This window comes from Zonotrichia albicollis, chromosome Z, assembly GCF_047830755.1.
Source record: "Zonotrichia albicollis isolate bZonAlb1 chromosome Z, bZonAlb1.hap1, whole genome shotgun sequence".
In the NCBI taxonomy this organism is placed as follows: Eukaryota; Metazoa; Chordata; class Aves; order Passeriformes; family Passerellidae; genus Zonotrichia; species Zonotrichia albicollis.
In genome coordinates, this window is record NC_133860.1 from 65,579,342 (window position 1) to 65,602,080 (window position 22,739).

The 22,739-nt window shown below is 49.0% G+C and overlaps 1 protein-coding gene across 3 annotated transcripts in view; it reads left to right on the forward strand.

The window, feature by feature from the left end:
- Window positions 1–22,739, forward strand: part of TMOD1 (tropomodulin 1) — a 26,736-nt gene continuing 3,997 nt past the window's right edge. The window contains exons 1-7 of one of the 3 annotated variants that reach the window (XM_005492693.4): window positions 1–138; window positions 10,659–10,822; window positions 12,666–12,822; window positions 16,073–16,192; window positions 19,147–19,236; window positions 19,649–19,779; window positions 21,323–21,430. In XM_005492693.4, coding sequence (XP_005492750.1) covers window positions 10,703–10,822; window positions 12,666–12,822; window positions 16,073–16,192; window positions 19,147–19,236; window positions 19,649–19,779; window positions 21,323–21,430 — 726 coding nt within the window. In that variant the 5' untranslated portion in view covers window positions 1–138; window positions 10,659–10,702. Of the gene's footprint in view, window positions 139–213; window positions 358–419; window positions 562–10,658; window positions 10,823–12,665; window positions 12,823–16,072; window positions 16,193–19,146; window positions 19,237–19,648; window positions 19,780–21,322; window positions 21,431–22,739 lie in introns of those variants that run through there. The other 2 variants (XM_005492692.4, XM_005492694.4) reach the window with 2 other exon arrangements.

Sequence of the window (22,739 nt, forward strand, 5' to 3'; positions counted from 1 at the left end):
CTCCAGCGTGTCTGACCCGTTAAAAAGCAGGAAAGACCCTCTGGAAACAAATGCTGCTCTTGCCGCCACCCTCCGCAGCGCCCCGCAGCTGCCCCGGGGATAGAAGGAGCGCGCTCGCCATCCCGAGCGCGGCGGAGGGTAAGGGCCGACCCAGCCGGGGCCCGGGGCGGGGGCCGGGCTGGGCGCAGCTGTTCTGGGCCGGGAGGGGCGGCGGGCCGGCCCCCGCTGAGTGACGGCCGGCCCGGGGCCGCGGCCGGCCCGGACCCCCGCCCCCGGCAGCGGCGGAGCCGGCGCGGCCAGGACGAGCCGCCCTGGCTCGGCTCGGCACGGCACGGCACGGCACGGCGCACGGGTGCGGTAAGCGAGCGAAGGGGCGGCGGGCCCGGCCCGTATCGTGGCACAACATTTGGCCGGCACCCGGCGCCCCCGGCTCGACAGAAATAGCGGGCGCTGCTGCGGTGCGGGCAGCGCAGGAAAGGGAACGGCTTGGGCGATGGGTCGCCGTGCCTGCCTGCCTGCCTGCCGGCACACTCGCCTGCCTGCCGGGAGCCGTGCCCGCAGGTGGGAGCGCGGAGCCGGGATGCGCGGAGCCGGCGGCGGGCGTGCTGCTGCCGGGGAGCCCGGGGCTCGGGCAGGCGGGGACCCCGGGTTCGAGCAGGCGGTGTCCGGGGCTCGGGCAGGAGGGGATCCCCGGGCACGGAGCGGCCGTGCCCCCGGCGGGCGGGCGGAGGCCCGCGGCGGAGGCGCTGGCATGGACGGACGGACGGACGGATGGCAGGCGGCCGGCGGCCCTCACGCGTGTCCGCGGCAAATCCCGGCGGGGATCGGGAGTGCTGGCACGGTGGGAGGAGAGGGCTCTGCACGGCGCTGAGCGGCTTGCAGAGGGCACCGAGAGCTCTTCTTTACTGGTTTTGCTTGCGCTTGTAATCCAGGGAGCCCTTCTAGGAGATGGTTTTCCAGACAATGAATCGCTAGAAAGCTGTGCTGCTTTTGTAAGAGAATAGTGGAAATTAGCAGGGGGGAAGGTTCCTTGGGGCCGTTTGTTGTATTTGCCTTGGCCTGGCTTTCTCCAGCTTGAAATAGTCACTGCCTTGAAAAGCATTGCCTATCCTAAAGATAAGCTTTCTTTACTCAGATGGACACAGCTTCTGCCCTCACTCTGTGCTCATCTGTTGCCCTCTGCTTTTTAAATAGTCATGGATGGTTTGTTGGGCAGAATCCATAGCCCTCTGCCTCCCTTCAGAGCCAGCTGCTCTCCCCTTATGTGGAGGTCCTTCCTACTTGCTTTACATCTTTCCTTGTATGTTGGGCCTTGAGCCCAACAAGTGTGTTCAGCCATGTGACTGAAGTTGGTTTTAAGTGGTTTTTTAATTTGTTTTTTAATCCCTTTCTTATGTGTGAACTGTCAGATCATGCAGCAGTAAAGAGTGACTTCCTCGTTTCTCGTCCAGATTTGTGCTGAGAGGTGGCACCTTTTCTCAGAGCAAATACTGGACAAGCTTTTTGGGCATGGAACCCCTGCTTCAGGTCACAGTAGTGAGCTCTTTTGCCCTCTTGAAAGGAAGAGCTGGGCTACAACATGGAAGCCAAGCACTGTCTTGCCAACACTGCAAAAGCCAAATTCCTTTTGCAGCACTGCCTCCTGACAGCGTCTGTACCTGTTGCCCTAATGTACACACGGCTGGATATTCCAACCAGCACACTGCCTCACAGGCTCACTGCTTCTCATTTCAAAGTCTCTGTTTTCCCCCTGTCAGGGCTCTTCTCCCACCCCTCCTTCTGCACTGCATTGTTTCCCAGCCTGACTCATCTTGTTCTTCACACACTTCTCAGCTCTGATGGTCTGCTGCCTTTTCTCCAGATACTGTGGTTTTGCATAATATTGGAAATATGTTGCTCCCCCCCACCCCCTTACTGTATTTGGGAAAGCCAAACAGATATGGGAACAGTCTGGTCTATCTCACTACTGACTTTCTTTGCTCGAGTTTCACTTTCATTCACCCAAAGGACCATTTGATTTATCTTTACAGAAGATCCTGAATTAACCCTTTGTAAGAAGCACCAGTCCTCTGTTGCCAGATGTGTAGCTCCTATTCCCCAGAGCAATGTGCTACTAAATGTAGTGCTTGCAGGTGAATTGTTGTACTTTTCTGTGTGCTGCTTCACTGTTTTTCAGGTGTGTGGAGTTTTCGTGAAAGCACAGCTAGGGGGAAGGAAACTGTGATCTGCCTTCTGATTTTTTTCCTCAATAGCTGACAGTCATTTGCACGTCATGAGCTAGCAAGACTCACTCCTTTGGTCAGGCGGAGACCTGTAGACAAAATGTCTTCACTTGATAAAAGTGAAGCCTTGACCAGGCTCTTGGGAGAGACAGGACAGAAAGTTGTGTTCCGTGACTGTGGTGCTAAATGGCCCCATGTTCTTGGGCACATGGAGGCAGCACCATGGGAGGCTCTGTGGCTCTCCAGCCCATCCCCAGCTCCCAGCAGACCCCTCCTCAGATAGGGAGGTTCTGGCTTCATATGGCCTGTGTCTGCAAATCCCCAAAGATGGAGATTCCCCCCCTTCCTGAAACCTTGCCTTAGAGCTGCATCACCCTCCTCGGAGGGAATCCTTCCCACTTGTTCATGGTGAATGAGATAAACACATAACAGAGGTTATCCTGGGTCAGACCAAAGTCTATACATCCCAGGACACTCTGACTGGGAGCAGCCTGGGGAAAGCTTGGAGGCAAGGTAGCAGTGGGCTCCCCCAGAGCTCTCTCCCATGCAGGTTCTGTGCAGCTTGGTAGCTCTCCCAGTTGGAGCTGGTTTCTTTGCTTCTGCAGGCCTGGCACGATGGTGTGAGGATCTTTCCTCTGTTAATACCTCGCTCAGGTTTGGTGCACATTGTTCACTGCACACTCACTGCTGCTGGAACAGCGCCCATTTGGCTTCGGTGTTAATTGAGCATCAGCCTGTCTGGGGCTGATTAGCTGCACCTTGGTGGGGCAGCTCCCTGCCGTTCCCTGTGCTTCAGCCACACTAGCAGCAGGGTGGGCTTGGGATGTGCAGGCATTCGTGTGTTACTAGCAGCACTCTATGCTTTGGCTCTGGCTCTCTGGCAGGGCTGCTTCACAGGACATGGCCATTGCCCACCTGAGGATCTGAGGCACTGCCCAGTGCAGGACAGGAGCCTTTCTGCTCCAGTGTTCACCATGCAAAACCAGAGTGTTCCACAGAAACAGAGGTGTCCATCCGAGGGCTAAGAGCAACTCAGGAAAGAAACCCAGGATCAGTTTCCAGAGACTGTGATGGCTGTGAGGCTTCCAAGTGGAAGGGTTCAAGTTACAGAGCAGGAACTGAGTGCAGAGTGTCACTAATGACTCAAGTGTGCCCACATGCTTTTCGCAGGGATTAGTAATTAAGCAACTCAGTGCATGCCAGGTGCATGAGACAACCTCACCCCAAATAGGAGAACACATAACTGTGTTTACAAGTGTGTCTTAAAAATATATGAAGTGGGGGAGATACAGCTGGGATGCTTTGTGTTCAGGCTTTGTTAGATCTTGGCCTGGTCACCAAACATCCAGGCTATTTGCTGATGAGAAAGAGCACTTGGTGAGCACCAGTATTGAGTTGTGTGGCTTGCGGGCTGCAGGGCTATTGACAAGAGGAGAGCCAGGAGATACAGGAGTTTCTGGATATTGGGTTAGGAGCTGGGTGAGCTGAGAAGACTGAGGAGAGTGAAAGCAGTGTGAGACTTTCCTCAGCACTAGTGGACAAAGGGACAGGTTACTTAGCTTGAGCGCAAGGAGCCTTCCCTGGTGTGTGCATGACAACACGGTATTTGCTGTGGAGCTGTCAAGGATGGGACTGTCAGCTCTGACATGAGGATATCCATGGGAGTGAAGCTGTACCGTCAGTAGGTCTTGCCCATGGCCTATTGAACTTCCCTGCTGCAGGGGTTGGATGGTGACGGTAGCTGTAGATAGTGTTACGTGTTCTGCATGGCTGGTATGTCGCTGCAAGAGTCACAAGTCATGTGCTTTGATAGATTCAAAATCCTTTCTTCCAGATGTTTCCTTCAAATATGAATTCAGGATGTCTTAGATTAACAGCTGCTTGTTGGGAGGAAGCCTAGATCTTCCTTGGAGAAGTTTCAGTTCCCTGAAGGGACAGCAGATTGGCTGTTGGATTTCCTTAAGAATGAGCCTCTTGCAGAGAGGCTGAGAGTGCCTCAGTCTTTCTTGTTGATGGCTGACTTTTCTGGAGCAATGAGAGTGTGTGCTCTGCTTTCTGCATCTGATATGGCAGAGCTTCTCACTGTCTGGAGCATCCCCTCTCTTTTCTCTGTCCACTCTCCTCATCCAGGACACAAATTTGTGTTTTTTCTTCTTTAAAAATAATTTCCATTTAGGCAGCCTGTTGCTGACTGCAGTTGGCTACCTCTGCAGCCTTCCTCTCTCCAGGCTGAATAAGTCCAATTCCTTTTGCTTGTTCAGCTTGGAAAGACCTGTGTTCTACTAGAGGACCTCAAATTGCATGCAGCATCCATCTACATCTCAGTGGTGCTAAGCAGAGGGTCTCCTTTGGGTCTCCCATGTGAATCTCCTGGCTAGACCCTTTCTAATGCAGCTTCGACTCCAAGCCCAGGGCAGAGTCTATCGAAAGTCTTTTGTAGCTTTAACTAAAGTTTTCATCATCTTGTACATTCCAGGTGGTGATGCAGGGCCCAGACAGGCCAACAGTACTTGATGCTGCAGCCTGGGTGTGTGTTTATGGCTTGTTAAAATGATGCTTTCCTCTCTGACTAGAAAATGAGATCCACTTGGAAAGGAGTCTACAGAAATGTGCAGCCGTTAAGGGACTGGTCTTAGGCATTTATCTTCCTTTCATTTTAAGAGGAACAATGTACATTTGAAGTGGAGGAAACTTATGAGGGTCTGTAACTCACGTGCAGGGCATGTAGTCACTTGCAGAGCCACCACTGGGCGCTGGTAGTGTCTGTGAGAGAAGGGACTGTGGGGTTGAGGTGTGATGTTGGTACCTGTGCGCTGGGAGGAGGCACACCTGTACCAGCACGGTACCTGTACCACACAATTCCCCTCGTGGGCAGGGTGAACCGTGGTCACAAGCACCCACCAGTGAAGAGTTCTGCTGTGTGTGGCTGTGTGGTGACACTGGGGATGGATCCAACTCCTCCTCTGCTCTGCTCTGATTTCCTACTGGGTTTTGCACAATTCACATAGATCACGTTTTTAGATGTGGTCTTGGTAGGAGCTGATGTGCATCTTTCCCTTCATTGCTGCTGGATCTGGCCATAATTTGTTGGTCAGGTTTTGAAACTGCAGGGAGCTGGTTATGTCTGGTTGCCCAGTGACTCAAAAAGCAGAGTTGCCCATGGAGTCATCAGCACCCAATTATGTTGGGATGCAAGCTCAGGGTTTGAAAATTGTCCCAGGAGGAGAGAATCAGCAGAGATTAACTTTTTGGTGGATTGATTTCCTTCTTCTCTACATCCCCACCATGCCTGCTGCAGCACTACATGTGTAACAGCTACCCCTTCTCCGAGTGCTTCTGGTAACCCCACGTGGCCTTAGCCCACTGTGCAAGTGCCCCAGCTCTCCCTCACTGCAGAGATCTCTGGGCTGACAGACCCTTTGCACACGTGTGCAGCTTCCCAAGGAATAAGGGTCTGAGTCCTGCATGAGATTTCATTAAGGTTCACTACTGGCTTTAAGGTTTGTCACCACATAAGGACTGACCACATAAGAACACAGTTTTGGTTTAGAAAAAAGCTGGAGATTATTTGTTCTTCTCATCCGTACAGCATGCATCTTGGATCTGCACCTGGGTGACTCACTGAGATTTAAGTGTATGCACAGAAAGCACCTGGTTTCTCTTGAATTTATAGGAAATGGTCACTTGAGGTCAAAAAACTCACACTCCGTCAAAAAACACCCCAGACACTAGCATTTATCTTTTAAGTTATGCTGCAAGGAAAGGAAAATAAAATTATTGTAGCAACTATAGGGGGGATGGTTGATATTGGTTTGTTATTTTTATACTGCAAAACAATAATTCTGAACTTTGACTCAGATTTATACTTAAGCTGTAAAAAAAAAATCTCATAAATCAAAACCCCGTGTGAGTCAAACAGGAACAGTTTTCAAGCCATCCCTCATGATATGAATTCCTGCCTTCACTGCTCCTTGAATACAGCTTTCATCCTGAAAAGATTTCTGTCTTCAAACTTGGCAGTTTTTTCAGGAATCAATTGCTATGCTGGTCATGCTTGGCTACCTCCTTATCCCAGAACCCAAGCCCCATGCTCTGCTTTCACATTTCAGAGCACAGAAGAGGTTTTGTGGTAGATTCATGGGCTGTCTGGGGCGAGGATGTTAATTTTTTTCGGACATGGCTCTCATTGCGTGGCAGAGTACGCAGAACTCCTGTCCTCTGCCTCTGGTGGTTGTTGGGTGCAGTGGTGGCCAGGGATGCCCCAAACCCTCCCACGGGCCAAGCCTTGGGCACGGTGCTGCCTGCGCAGACCCCCGAGCCAGGGCTGGCTGGGCTGACAATGGAATGTATTCCTGGAAAGCCCCGCACCCCGGCTGAGCTTAGCTGCTCCTCCTCCCTGTGTTTTGGTGGAGGGCAGTGCTTTCTGTCCTGTGCTGTCCTGCTGCTGGCATGCTGGCACATGCGGGAGGTTGCGCGGGGAGGCGCTGGGCTGCCCGGCACAGCGTGCGCCAGGTGTGTCACACTTCATGTGCCAGGTGTGTCGTGGGGTGCACCAGGGGTGCGCCAGGTGTGTCACACACAGCAGGCCTCACACAGCATGTGTGGCTTCCACTGTGACATTTCTGTGTTTTCTTGAAATTTGTCTTGCTGCTGTTCCTGTCACTTTACCCAGTTCTCCCTATCCTCACTTTTTCCTGGCGCTGTCAGATCACAGGGGGATAATCCAGCAGACCCTGCTGTAGCCTGAGCCCAGTGCTGCCCTGCTTCTGCCCTCCCTCTCGTCCACCTGAGGAGCACAGCCAAGCACTGATTGATGCGTGCCCTCGGATGGTGGTGAAGCTGTGGGCCACGTGGGCCGCTTTCCTGGATGGATTTCCACCGCTTCCCTGTGCAGATGTCAGTGCTGCTCTCAGGTTTCAGCACCCCAAAAAGGTCATGGTGCTGCAGGGGGCTGTACCAGTGCAAAGCACTGTGAAAGGATTATTTCCAGTGTTGTACAGGATGCTTTTCATTTTCACTTATTTTCAGCATCCATTTGTTTGCCCAGCATTTTGAACCCTTCGGAAGGGAACTGTTCTATCCCCTTCATGATCAGCAATGTTGTTTTGTTTGGTTTGGTTTTGTGTTCCCATATTCATGATGAGAACAGTCTTTCCTGTAGATGACCTTTTATTATCTCCCAGCGAATTCAATTTTTCTCCTTTAATAGTTTTAATGATTGTTGTGCATTCCAGCCTATGTGCTGCTCTGACTTATTAAGTGCAAGTGCTTGGACTGTCTTCCAGTGTGACTGACAAGTACTTTGAACAAAGAGGCTTAATGTCTTGCTATCTTTGTAATCTATATGAATTTCAATTTTTTGAGGACCTAAAGTTGCAACAGTGTCAGTTCTGTTCAGTATGTGTATATTGCACTTGTATTATTTTGTGATGCCTTCCTTAGCTGACTGAATGAAGAGTGATAGGGTTAATGAAAAAGAGTGAGAACTCAAGTTGTACTGAAGGATCTTCTTGTTTAGTTTGAGCCGAGGTGAAGGTGGAACCTGTGTTAAACCATGCTTGTACTCTGGCACAAGTCAGGGAGAATCGTTTTGTAGTGGTGGGTTGTACTCTGTACAAACGAAAACAATTTCACTTAGGCAGAATTTACCTGCTTTCTTATCACTGGCAGTTCAAAGCCCTCTTCCATTTACAGCATGTGGGCTGGTTTGGTTTTTCTCCCAGCACTCATTAGCAAGATAGGTTAGAAGAGGCCTGGGATGTGGAGATAAGGGAGCGCCAGCGAACACACAGGTCCTGGCGGCTGTGCAGGAGGAGACGGAGCTGAGCAGCTGGTCCTGCGGGCAGGGGAGCGGTACAGAATGTCCCGCTGCCACGGGCAAGGCTGCTCCTCTCCATGAGCAGCCCTCTCAGCGTGCTCTCCATGGGAAATGTGCGAGGTGCCGGCACCGTCCGGCTGCACCAGCAGTCTGGGAAGGCACTGTGCCCCCTGACACTTCTCTTTGGGATACGCAGGAAATTAAATTCTCTCCACGGGGATTTCAGCTGTGCTTCAGCAGGCTCTGCACCTGTCTTCAGCCCTCAGGGCCTTTTCTATATGCAGTCTTGGCTTCATATCTCTGCAAGATGCTTTGAAACCTGAGGCGTTTTCCAGAAGCGTTGCCTGTGTGCACTGACATCCAGTGTCTGTCCTGCCTCTCAGTGCTGACACCGCTGTCCTTCTGGAGGGAGGCAACAAGGTCACCCTGCGGGGCTGCACTCTGCTCCCAGACAGGCCCCTGCTTGCAGCCTTGCCTGCATTCCTGGGAATGGTCTGTGGCTGCCTCTGGGAATAGTTGTCCTCGTGTAGAAAGATATTGCTCTCTGTGTGGCAGGTGTGGGTATTTTAAGCCATTTTAGGGAATTTAGCAGCCTGGGGTGGGTTATTTCTCCTTGCTCCTGCCTTTCTCCTTGCTCCTAGTTCCAGCTCCTTCCATGGCAGAATGGTCAAAACTACATATGGCATATGAAATCCGGGCTGGTGGTGGCTCATGCCCTGCTATCTAAGGCTGCAGTAGCACAGCACATATCCAGATCCTAGTCCAGGCTGCTATTCTAGGATTTCCTGCCTCAGTGTTCATGGGCAACTGCAGTAAAGGCTGTGCCCTTCTCTGTGCTTGCAGGGGCTGAGCTGGGGACACGGCTCGTAGGCTGGCTGGTGTGTGGCTGCTGCCTGCCAGCCTCGCAGTACAGGGAGCCCTGCACTGAGGGCTGTAGGGAGCTGGTGAAGCACAGGGCTGTGGTGTTCCTTCCCCCACTCAGCCAGACCCACTGTGCCACACCGCTCCTGATTCCATCCACCCTCCTGGCTGTCCTTGGCTCCGGTGCCTACAGGCTGATGGCTGCTCCTTGGAGCAAACCAGCCCAGTGAAAGGTGATTTTCACCCTCTCAGTTCCCAGAGAAACTGAGGGACTTTCAGGGGCTGTTTCTCCCATCCAGAAGGTACCATCTCCTCGCGCTTCCTAAGTGCCGAGTGGCAGGAATGTGAGTGATGCAGGAATTGCCATCACACTAGTGGGGAACCAAACGTCTGACAAGATGACAGCTTCTAAATTTAAGGGCTTGCTGTTGAGCAAGCATGTGTGCATTACTGTGCCCTTTTGTGACCAAGCTAAAGATAATTTTCCTATCTGGAACAGCAGCTGTGTTGTAACTTGCATAAAGAAACTTCTCCACTAATGAAGAGTGATCATAAGAGCATAATCTGTCTGGAGGGGACAAGCAAAGCTGGAAGATGTGATTCAGGGTAGGGCTCTGATGTTCCACAGGAGCTGAAAAGAGACCATTTATAGAAACTCAAAAGATGTTTGGCTCCCTAAAAAATACACAGGCCTTGCTGCTATTTTTAACGTAAATGTCACATAAAAGAATAGCAACACTTTAAGAAAAGTTACTTTAAATTATCTAGGACTTGATATTCTCTGCAAAAACAGAGCCAAAAAAAAAAGTAAATGTACAGGCAGTGCTGTGGAGCAGAAGGAGACTGTCAGCAAAAGAGCAGAGTTGGATATGCTTTTGTGTGTTATGCTGACTGTACTTTTAACCCACCTGCATGTTTTCAATACATTGTACCTTTTCCTCTGCTGTCTTTTTGCTTGCAGAGGTCCAGTTACATGCATATGGTTGTGTATGGCACATTGTATTAGGAGACATGGGCCAAACCTTGGGGTCAGCAGGGATTGTCCTGATAGACCATTCACTTCTCTTCTTGCAGGGTTGGTGTAGAACGTGCAGTAGCACGCAGGTCAGCTGCTTAGCTGGCAGCAGGGCAAACATGTGCTGTCCAAGGAAAGGTGGGTCACTAAATAGCACATTTAACTGGCAGCCTCCTGAACCAGAGTGGATAATACTTCCTGATCTCCTTGCGGCTTTAAAATACAGGAAGAAGTGCCATGCACTGTAGCCTCGTGGAGGTTTCAGGGCTCAGAGGTACTCAGTGGTGCTACAAATCTGTTTTCCCCTCCAGTAGCAATGTTATCTGGAATGCCATGTACAGGGCAGTGTTACTGGGGGCTTGTAAGGACATGAGTGAGAGCTGAATGCTTCATGACTTATAGTTTATTGTCCTTCAAAGAAATAAGTGCCCAGGATGCTTCATTAACATCTAGCACTGCTTGCAGAAAGACATCCCTAGCCAGGATCCTGTACCAAGAACTTCCTTAGTCCTGTCCCCTGGATCCGTGGTGGGGCCGTGTGCTACCGGAGCTGCGCTGCTCTCTCCTCCCTGGGTGATCATCTGTGTGTGGGATATGAAAGGGGGGCTCTGAGCAATCTTTTGAAATCAGTTTGCTTTAAGCACAAATCTCCAACTCTGGAGTGTTCAGTGCTCCCCAGCCAGGCAGGCTGCAGCATCATGTTTCATGTGTTCAGTGCTAACATGTCTTGTTTTCATATCAGGTTCTGTCACAGCATAGAAGTGAGATCCACGAGACTCCTCTAAGATGTCTTACAGAAAGGAGCTAGAAAAATACCGAGACCTGGATGAAGATCAGATCCTTGGAGCTCTGACAGAGGAGGAGCTCAGGAAGTTAGAGAATGAACTGGAAGAGCTGGATCCTGATGTAAGTAATTTTTAATTGAGATGTTAGGTTGTGAATCTTAGTAATTGTGGGGGAGTGGGCTGCATTAGTAATCTGTATTTCAGTGGGATCCTTTGCAGAGCCTGTACTTGGAGCAAGAGTAGAAGACACTGGATGCAGATACACAGAAGAATTTTTTGATGTTGGAAGCACAGTCTACATGTGTATCTTTTTTTCTGTTTTTCTGTCCTTTTCCCAACGTGATGAGCATCTGTGACTTGCCACGGCAATATGAGCCAGGGCTGGTGCAGTGCAGTAATCCTGTGGAAAATGGATCTCTGTTTCTAAGCAGGCCACCTTGGAGGGAATGCTTTGCAGGTTGCTTGGTTTGAGGGTTTTCTGGGGTTTTTTTGGTGTTTTGGGTTTGAGGTTTTTGTAACAAACTTCAAATGCCTATATTTTCATCCATTTAGGCAGAAATCCAAATCCTGGAGTTTTGCAAAGTGGGACAGTTTATTTTTAGCAACCTCCTAGCATCAGCAGGAGCTGCACATATGCAAACATGGGGGCTGCTGGAGCCAAGCTGGTGAAAGGTTTTTGGAGCAGCACTGCCCCGTTGCAGGGGATGTGCAGAGCCAACTGGCTGGCCTCTGGTGTACGCCAATGTTACTCGAGGAGCTCGGGCACTGCCAAGTGAGAAATTGTTCCTGCAACATGCAGTTAGTGTTTCTGGAGTAAACGATGGGTGCTGTAGATTGCATCATCAGTATTTTTAATTGTAATGCAGGAAAATATTTGAGAGCTGGCAAGCTGGCTCCTGGGATTAAGTGTATGGGCTCATGGGCTGGTAACAGCTACCTCAGAAGACACGGGGTGAGGCAGCATTCTGTGAAAGATGAAGAAAGGTAAAATAATTATGGACATCTGTCAGTGCAGGTGTATTCTGCTTGAAGATTGCATTGTTGCTTTGCACGACATGAAGTCTGTGGAAGCAAGCTGTCTCCTATGCCTCCCTGCTTGTGCAATTCACACGCTTCTCTTGCCCTCCAGGGTTGCTCGATTCCAACTGCTTCCTGTTAGTAATTTTCCTTCCCAGGCTTTTTACTGATACAGACATAAATTATAATGAAGTACTTTTATCAGGCAGGCATGGAAAAATCATAGCGTGTTGTTCAGCATCACCTTGGATGTCTTAAAAAGTAAATGTTGACTTCTATCCAGTAAAGCTTTAAAGAACATGCTTAGTGTCAAATCTGGGAATAGTCTTACTTACTGCATTAAGGCTGTTCTATATTTAAATATAAGCAGGTGTTTACGTGCCATATGTGTCAAGCACAAACCAACTTCCCGTGGAGGCTTACGTGACTGAGTAACAAGGAGGCAGCTTGAAAAAAACCTGGGGTTCACAGGGGTTTTGCTCTGCAACCGAGTGATCTTCTCTGTGAGACCCTCTCTGTAGTTTTGTGATGAATCCTAAAAGGCAGAAGAGACCACCACAACTCTGATCTGCTCTGTGAAAGATCATGAGATTTAACTGAACTGATTCTTTTTGGGACACATGGAGCACTGGGGGCACCTGCACAGACTCATATAGTGGGTAGAAGGTGGCTGAGAGATTCCAGAAAGAAAGGGCTGGAGCTGATGTTGCAGAGAAACCTCTACTGGGCAGCATTTGAAACTGAAGGGGGAAAGGAGTATCACGTATCTTGGATGATGTGGGAATGAGTGGGGCTGGATGAAGATAACCTTTGACACAAGGAGAAGCAAACTGTCCAGCCCTGTGGAAGAAGAGTGGTGCAGTGAGGGGAGTGCAGAGGGGAGAGTGTTTGATGGACGGGGATTGTGGCCTGCAGAGATAACCTGTGTTTCTCACCTCCATGTCTAGAATGCACTGTTGCCAGCAGGCCTCAGGCAGCGGGACCAGACACAAAAGCCACCAACTGGCCCCTTCAAAAGGGAGGAACTCATGGCCCACCTAGAAAAGCAGGCAAAGGACATTAAAGACCGAGAAGACTTGGTTCCTTTCACAGGTGAAAAGAGAGGTATGGTAATCCTCTGCACTGTGCTGGGTGTATCACAATGAAGGCATAGTGGGTGCACAGCAGAAGGGTTATGTCTGATCTGTGTAAATAAAACTTCTTCTTGACACTACTGGGGTGGTGAATCTGCTCTCCCTGCTGCCTAGCCCCAGCCCAGGCTGGCTGATAAACTGGGGTGGGCCCAAGAGGTCCCTGTGCTGGCTGATTTGGGCACCACCTGATATGTTGTTAAGTGCTGGACAGAAGTTGTACCACTGTGCAGCCTTCTCCCATCCCCATGCATCTGAATCAGGTTCTTGGAAAGAAATTGTCTTCTGTTCTCTGCTGTTCCTCCTTGCCCTGTTCTTCTGTGAGCTCCTCATGTTAAGCTCCATGTTTCACTGTTGCCTTTCACTCTCCATTTTGACTCTGTGAGCTTCTCACCGTAGAGAAACTCCACAGCTCTCTGCAGCTGTGATGAGGCCCAGCAGTTCCCATCTAGTTTTCATAATCTCTTGACAACTCCAGCCTTATTTGCCAGTCTCCTGCAGGTTTGTGTCTTCCTGCACCATACCCTGCAGTGGCTGCTGCACTCCTGCTCTGCATGGCCCTGAGGCCTGTGAGCAGGGCTTTTCTCTGCCTCTTTGCTTTTCTTCTCCTTCTGGCATCTTTTGCTGTTCTCCTTGTATACGACTCATTATCCAAGTGACTTCCCTGCTCCCATTAGAACTCCAAATATCATCTAACAAGGAACATGGTCTGGTCAGTCCTTGCCTCTGCATTCCAGAAGCTTCTCAGTAACTTCTCTCAGCTGTTGTGTCTCCCTCTGAACCGTGATTCCCCTGCAGCAGAAGATCTGGTTGTCCAGTGTGAAAAAATAATGCATGAAAATATGGGCATATCAACATGTTTCCTGGGGGGTCTTTCTGAAAGGTGCCTCCTTACTGACCAACATGGCTGCCTTAAAAAGAGCTTGTGTAAAATCTGTTCATTTAACAAAACCTGAGGCAGTATTTTTAGATTTAATTTTTTTTTTTAAAGTAGTGCTTGAGAGAAGTAAATGAGTAAATTGAGTACTGTCAGGAAGACTGGTTTGATACCTTTCAGATGTGCCCCAGTCCAGTGTTGCTTACCCACCTGGCAAGCCTAAAAGGTAGAAGCAGTGTTCTGCAGGAGACAGAGGTATTTCAAGCATTTTGAGTCTCCAGCATCATACTTCAGTCTGTTGAGAATTTAAAAGCATGAAGCGTATTTTCATTTGTAACACGCTGTTGAGAGAAGAAACGACTTATATTAACTGTGAGCCAGAAATGGCAAATTACATATCCACAGCTATGATGAAGCTGTAAATAAGTCACCACGTTTGAAGTTTGGAGGGTGATTTATTAGTTGGCCATGGGAGGTGCAGTCCCTGGCACACTGCGACATAAAATGTCATGCGTTGTCATCTTGCATGCACTGTTTAATTTAAAGTTCAGTCTTGTAACGAAGCACCACTGAGATACAAAACTTTCTAAAACTTAGAAATTGACTGAAATTAGGTAATTAAAATTAAAATAGAATTAAACCCCAGAAATTCTGGTGTCACTGAGGTGTCAGAAGGAGTTACTGCATGACAGCAGAATTAAGTTTGCTCTGTTTCTCTTGTTCCCTGCTGGTGTTGCACTGACCAGAGGGTACATACAGTTTGCCCAGCCATGCATCTGGTGGGACAGGGGTTTCAGATCTCCACACCAAGCCAGGGCAGACATTTTGCTGCTTAGTACCCAGAAGGTGCCTGGCTGTGCAGGCACGTGACACTCTGCCTATTTTTGCAAGAGCAGCTGTGTCTCAGGAGGCAGATTCCTGCTCTCTCTGTCAGAGCAGCAATGTGCAGGCAGAGGATAGGAACAAAAGGCTCTTTGTGGCAGCCTCCATTTTGTCCCAGGGGACCCTGAGGTGCAGTTGCTTCTTCCTTGAGTCTAAATTTAGCCCCTTTCTGCATATCCCTGAGCAGCAGGACTGTTTCTCCCTTTTGGTGTCACTGACTCTGGTTTCAGAGAGGTGACAAAAATAGTCCTGACTGGCATGCTGGGCCAGGCCTTTTGCAGTCACTATCTCTGCACTGATCCAGGACTATTTTAGGGGAGGGGACTGCTCCAAAATATTCCCAGAGCCCTCCTGCACCTGTCCCAGCAATGCTGGATTTACCCAGCAGACTGCTCCCTGCTGTGGAGTCTTAAAGCATCACAAGCCTCTCTCTTTTCTTTTGGCTGTCACAGGTGTATGCCATGTTGAGAAATCCCAGACCTGACCCATTCCCTCTCCGAGAAGGATCTCCTGCCCATTGCAGCATGAGCAGCAAGGAGCTGGGAGCAGCTGGGCAGGGCCATCTCCAGCCCTGTCTGCTGCCCCATTCCTCCTGGGATGCAGCCAGCCCCAGCAGAGAAGGCGCTGTGGCTTGTCCAGAGGGCGCCACAAGCAGTGGGATGGGGGCTGGCAGGGAGCCCACTGCGTCCAAAGCTCCAGCCTCCTGTCTATGGGGGCACCCCCCTCAGGAAAAGGCCATGGGCAAGCAGCTAAGATGACAATCTTGCATTACCAGCTGGACCTGTGGATTTGCACCTTTGAGTTGCAGGGAATAGGTCTGTTTTGTGGCCTCCTGCAGCCCAGAGAGATAAAGCACAGGGACTCCATCTGGCATGTTCTTTGCAATAGGGTTGAGCTAGACCAGCTGCCCTAAGCCTGCTCCTCCTTGCATCCCATATGTTCACTAAGTGCTGTCTCTACTTGCTCCCAGAGCTTTCCACCACCTCCTTTCCACCCTCTTGTAACTAATGTGCCATCTGCCTTGCCAACATGCACAACAGCAAGAGGTGTCTTGGTGGCAGGACTGATCCAGCCCAGCGCTGGGACAAGCTTCTCTTGAGTGCTGGCAAACCTTCACCCCTTTTGTGCAGCCTTCAGAGAGGTGAGGGTCAGGCTGTGCATGCCTTTCCGAGTGCTGGGCTATGAACAGCCGTGATCCTGCTCCAGTGTGCTGCTGGGTTTCCGTGGGTGCCGTGCTGCTGAAAGGGCTGAGCTCTGCAGCTGCCCATGGCCTCCCCCTTCACAGGGCAGCAGGACTCAGACCAAGCTGATGGAAAGGGATTCAGTTTCTCCTATGATTTTTCTCTTGTACTCCCTCTGTCCTTTCTACTTTTCAAATCTCACAGCATGGAAATGCATCTGCAAGGGTAGCTGTGGACTGGGTGCTGTAGCTTATACCGAGAGTGACCTCATTTTGCATTCATAGGAAAAGCTTGGATTCCCAAGCAGAAGCCGATGGATCCTGTTTTGGAAAGTGTGACTCTGGAGCCGGAACTGGAGGAAGCCCTTGCTAATGCCTCTGATGCAGAACTCTGTGACATTGCTGGTAAAATAATTTCTCAGTAATCAGGGGTGAATGTTGTTCAAGTTCTAGGGGTTATTTTGTTCTTTTGTGGGAAATGAGTTATTGCACTTTTTGCTGTTTCTCTAAACACTGTCAGTTCTGACAGAATTCATTTATTTGTTAAAAAATTACTCTAAGCCTGTGTGATTTAATCAAGAGTGGGGACCAAAGATGAGGAGGAAGAAGAAGGGTTTATGTATGGAACAGTGTGTGGTTTGATCTCTTCCTTTGTCTCTATCACTGACTGTTGCTAATTCCAGGCTGTACATTCAAGAGCAAAACTTTCTTCAAACCAAATCTTAGGAAACAATCAAGCGGACCCAGTGGATTTCTTGTGCAACCTGGTAAAGGATCTGCCAGGTTGTAGAAGTCTTTCAGTGGTCACTCAGGCCTGGTCTTTGTTAAGGAGCTTTTTCAACACATTTTAAGCAGTGGGTTTGTTGTGATTTGTGTGGTCAGACAGTCAGATGACAATACTGGTATCTTGTTGAAGGCCACAGTGTGGACTTAGCTCTGTGCTTGGGATAGGGCCTGCCTTGGCCAAAGGAACACATGGACACTCCATGATGCCTTATGAAGCTCACATGTGCTCTGCCGGTCCAGCAGTCAGTGTATATTTCAGTGATACTGGCTTCTTCTTCCAGTTTTGTCTCTTTAGGTTTCCATACTCCCTAGCAGTGTCCTTGCTGGAAGCCTGTAAGACTTACAAAGTCTGTAGAGCAGCTGCACCAACTAGACATCTTCTACATAATAATACCGTCTTCTGGCTTAGAAATGTGTTTCTGCATTAAGGCTCCCAAACATATGTACCCTGGCCAAGCATTGCATCCCTGGATTTAACTTTTTTTGCTGTTGATTCTTGAGTCGTGTAAAGCTCTATCCTATAAAATCGGCCTTTCTAAGCTACAGATCTGTGTAGCAATTATTGTCCCATGGAAAAGCTCTTCAGGGCAGCTTGTTCTACAGTTGCTGGGAGCATACACTTAAGTGGGAGCAGGAGTACTGATGTGATACAAACTGTTCTGGAATCTCAATATTGACAGTGACAGCCTTGCTCCTGCCTGCTTAGCAGGATTCATTTAGCAGGAGCTCATTTTGCTCCTGCCTGTTTAGCAGGGACCATTGTGAGCTGCGGTGTGTTGGATCCCTTCCTTGGCAAGGCCAGGAGTGGGGCTCCCAGTAGCCCTGGAAGGGCTCCCATGCCTTTGGTCAGGTGAGGGAGACAGAAATGGGGTGCCTTTGTTCGGCCTGAGTTCCTGTGGAGAACACACCATAAGCACCAGACTTAGAAAGAGTGGGTCCCTCTTGTCTAACAACACAAACTTGAGCCCCCAAAATGCATGGTTGTGACAGCAGATGCTTACCTCCCTCTGCAGTCCAGATACTCACACTCCTGGCTGCTGGAGAGATTTCATTGTCCAAATAAGCTGTGACTGGGGGATTGTCTGAGTTACCAAAATGCTGAGCCTGAAAATTCCTTTTCCAACCTGTGTTGCACCCATGAAAATTCCATCTGCAAGAAAATGACAGAGAAAAGGGTGAGCTAAAATACAAACAATCACACTTGAAGCCCAGCCTCACTCAGACTTTCACATGGAGACTGCTTGGCTCTGTGAGATCCAGTTGGTGATGTGCTGGTGGCCATGGGGAAGTTCACTGGGACACTTTGCTTCTGGCTGTCCAGTCTGTGCAACCCAGAGTCACGATGAGCTGTCACTATTGGAATTAAATCCCAATATTACCGGATGGAACGTGACATCACATTGCAGCATGTCACCATAACAGATCCTATTCTTGTGCTAGGCTTCAAGGATACCTTTCTCCTGCAAATTCCAGCCCTTCTTGGCCAAAGCAACAGAACGTGGTGACACACTGGTGCCAACCACGTCTAAAGAGTGCCTTTGTGGTGGCATGCTTGGATTTTAGGGAGAAATGTATTGTTTTCACAACTGTGTCTATTCAGAGATCAAGACTTGTTCAGATGTGTCTGTTTCAACAAATATTCATGTGTCTGCATTTTTCTTTAAAAAGTCATATAGCTTTTTAAAAAAAAAAAGTTATTGATCAAAAATCAATTTGTTTTCAACTTGATCTTTCTGTGTGTAGCAGGGTTACTTTTCAAAACAAACCCTTTGCTCAAAAGTTCCTAAGCCACTGATTTCTTGGATGTCATTTGCAGGAAGTTCACCAGAGCCCCCAGACATGGTTTAATTTGCATTAGCATATTGGCTTTGCAGTCTGGAGTCTGAGAGACACAAATTGGCTGAGTTTGGCTTTTAGGCTCTGACAGCATTTGAAGGTGTTCATAGCACCACTCTCTACATTTTGACCAAGAGAGCTGAGCTTTAGCTTCTCGCAACATCACCTTCCAAAGGTACAAGCGTACCAAGTGCAGCACTCCAGCCTGCTGTTGAGTGAAAACACAACGTGCACTGCTGTGCTGCAAGTGACAGTCACTCCCTTGCTGCCTTGGGGTCGGTTTGGCTCCATGTGGGGCACAGCTCTTCTCCAAAACGGGGCTGGGGAATTATGTGGCATGTGCCCAGTGAGCAAGGGTGATGAGGATGTGCAGGCTCCTGCTGCACTGGGCCTCTTTTACTAAAGCCTACCTAAGGCATTTTTCTGAGTTTTTTACTGTCTTCTTCCCATTACTTTTGTGTGATGCTGAGTCAGGTAGGTTACTGGGAAGCTTTGAATGTTTGTTGTCCATGAGAGGATGTTCCTCTTCTCCTGTGGCTCAGGCTATACTGGAATAAAAAAGCAAGCACATTGGAGCACTGTTGTATATTTGGAGCACTGTTGTATATTAATGTCAGCTAAGGGGCATTGTCCTCCCTTTGTATGTTTTTTATGCTTGCACAGGAAATGGTAGTGTGCTGTAGAGTCTTTTCCTGGCTCTGGAGCCTACAATAAGTCCTGTTCTCCTGTTTCTGTAGCCATCCTTGGCATGCACACCTTGATGAGTAACCAGCAGTACTATGAGGCACTGGGGAGCAGCACCATTGTGAACAAAGAAGGCCTCAACAGTAAGTGATTCACATTAGCAGTATTGGGCTTTGAAGCTGCCAGCGGAGGCAGTGATGATTATTTTTAGGCTGAAGGGTAAAGCTGTGCATGTCAGAGCAGCCTGTGATGGCTGGGGCCATCTCTGGTGCATCCCTGCCCTGTGCCAGCAGTGGGATCTCAGCCACCTCCCCGGTGCCACCCAAGGGACAGCCTTGTGCAGGCAGTGTGCCTTGTGTCACTCACATCTGGACACCAACAGCAGCAGGCACGGGCTGACCTGGGCTGCAGGGCCCCAGTGGAGTGGCTTCTCATCTCATGGCTGCTTGTCAGGTCATGCTTCCATCTGTCTTCTGGAAGAGGAGGAAAACACTCAAAGAAAAGATAGTGCTACTCAGGCTGCTTCCATTTTCACATCTCACTTTTCACTCGCAGGTGTAATTAAGCCCACACAGTACAAACCAGTTCCTGATGAGGAGCCAAACTCAACAGATGTGGAGGAAACCCTGAAACGAATACAAAGCAATGATCCTGACCTGGAAGAAGTCAACCTTAACAATATTATGGTATTTGTTCCTTTCTACCCTCCTCTCCTAGTAACAAGACTCTGATGCCCAGAAGGCAGGCACTGTTTTGCTGCACAGAGCAGTATCATCACACTGAATGTAGCCAGACAAGAAACACCAGTGCTTCCTTTCTCCATTGTGGGCAGCAGAATGGATTGTTACCTGCTGTGGGACAAAGGCCTGGGTTGGTAGCAGGAGGATCCCTCTAAGTGCCTGGAAAAACGGAGCTGTGTGAAGGGTGGTCTGGGGACACGCAAAACTGGCTGTCTGGTTAAAGCCATTTTAGGTTGCTTTAATGACTTAGGCATATTTGGGGGAGGGAATGTTGATGTGTATTATAAGATGGCGGGAGGAAAAAGCTTTCACAATCCATAAAAATGCCATAAAAATATGAAGAAGTCACCCTTGACGCAGGTGACTCTGTCTATCATCCAATCATCCCTTCTGTGGACTCTTTTGCTTCTTGTAGAAAGCAAGTCAGGACATAGCACCACTTCTTATGTTGCCTTTGGGACACATACATACTCTAAAAAATACAGCTTCTATTTTAAGGGGTCTGTTAAATGATGACATAGCTAAACAGCAAGAACACGGTTAACTGCTCGTGCACATCAAAGACATTTTTGCTGTGCTATCCACACCTTTCTAAAACAAAAATATTTTTATTTTGTTTTTACTATTTGATTTGGGCTAGTGACCTCATCCCTTGAGGACATAGGGCTAAGGATTGGGCAGGCAGGCACTATTTTTGTGTGTTGAACTCACGACTTTGGGATGGGGTTTGGAGAACTGGGGAGTGACAGTGGAGATGCTGTGCTTCTGGGTGCTGTATTATGGCTCTGTAGATGACTTTGAGTATAGATGATTCCACATGGTGGGATCAAATGGTGTGGCAAGAAATCCAATGTGAGGATGCCACTTACAATTTTAGTGAAAATTTGAACATCTGAAAGGGGTATCTAAAGTTCTTCTTCATAAGTGAAAAATACTGATTTTGAAGGAACTCAGAAAAAGCAGCATGGATTTTTTTCTGGGCTGAGACATAGCCTGTAAGGTGTTGTATAAAGCAGTCAGAGGTGTCTGTGATTTGTGTTATGAGGAGATAATTTCAGGCCTTTCTGGATCAGTTCCTGTAGGTGGAAATTTTCTGAACGTGACATGAATGTTTCTCAGTGCTGCCATTCCTACCAGAGAGCACAGGAGCAGTGCTCTGTAGGCTCACGGATCCTGGTTACAGGCATCCCCACAATGCCCATGTTCCTAGGTAGCTGAGTTTCTGGGCAACTAAAGAGCAGAGATGTGGCTCAAATCAAGTCAGTGAACTTTTAGCAGAGCACAAAATAGGATGAAGACATTGCCATGCTCCTTAGAACATGCTGGTTATAAGCAAGAGTGAAAACTTGTGAAAACATTTTTCAACCCCTTCCCGAATTACTTCAGTGCATTTGGTGATTTGACCTTGATGAGAATCTTTTACATGTATTGCATATTCATTGCATACAGATGATGGCCTAACACATGATTTCTGCATTTCTTGTCACAGAATATTCCTATACCAACTCTAAAAGCTTTTGCAGAAGCGCTGAAAAACAACGCATATGTGAAGAAGTTCAGCATAGTTGGGACCCGGAGCAACGACCCTGTTGCTTTTGTAAGTACTGCGAGCTCATTGTCCCAGTGCTGTGACAGGAACTGTTCCCAGGCAAGGTATTTTCGGCCTTATTGACTGACTGCTTCTGCACCTTGTGTTGTGTTTGGCACATTCCACACCTCTGGCTGTTTGCTAGTAATTCAGTTTCAGGAGCATTAGCCAGCAACAGACAGGCTTTGGTTCCTTCACTTCATTTTTCATCTATGGAGGTCTCAGTCCTTTAACCATGCAGTCCTGTATTTCTCCTCTAGGATCTCCTGGAAAAGGAGCATAAGACAACAACTGATGTCCTCGTGGCATCTTCTAAAAGCAGTTTGTCTCTGGAGATTTGTTTCTGTTGGTACAAAGGTGTGCACACCTGCTGCTCCCCTCACACACGTCTGTTCCAGCTGTCTCTCATGTGTTCTTTGCACAGATGTGTGCAGAAGCAGGACTCTGCATCCCCTAATGTGTGGCCTCTGTAGGTGATAAGGGGTCTTTCTGGCTGCTGTGAGTGATCTTAAATATCAGTGGGGACACAGGGAGGAGCCAGTCATTCTGCCTGGCCTTCCTGCTGCCTTGCGGGCTGCATCTTTGCATCCTTCTCCAGCACCATTGCAGTCAGTTTTTGCTCTTGGTCACCCAGGTTACCCCTGCCTACCTCCACACACACACACACACACACACACACCAGTTTCCTGCTAGAGAAAGAAATTCTCTGGAGGGCAATACTGCTCCTAAATGAGTTCAGGCACTCTGGACTGGGGAGACTGCCTGTGCAGGCAGGACAGGTGCTGTGTCAGAGCTTGAGGGTGCTGTGCTGGGCTGGGGAAGCTGTGGGGCTAAGTGCTGTGGGTGCAGATTAGCCCTGACACGTGGGCATCACCTTCTGGTCCTTCAGCTTCACGTAGGTGAAACCTCCCTTGCAGTTTATTTGAAGTGACATGATCTGATCAGGTCTGGGGTGTTACTAGCATTCCAGCCATTTCTGGTCTTACCCACTAAGGAAGCAAAAATGATTAATATGGCTGCTTGGGAGGACACTTTGGATGTGGAGATCCCTTGTTCAAGACAGATGCTCCTCTCTCTGCATGTTTTAATGGGAAGCATCTCAACCCTGTGCAGTGCAGGGAGGGCCAATGCTGGTCAGCATCCTTGTCATACCATGCTGGCTTGAGAGGAGGGACAGATGAAGCTGTCACTGGGCAGCTGCAAGGTATGGACTGTCACCTTTTGGGGTAGCCCCAAGTGCTGTCCATGCGAGGTTTTGCTGTGGCCTCCAGCAGGCCCATGTTCAAGCATCCCCCTGCAGCAGGAGGGAGCCCCCTTC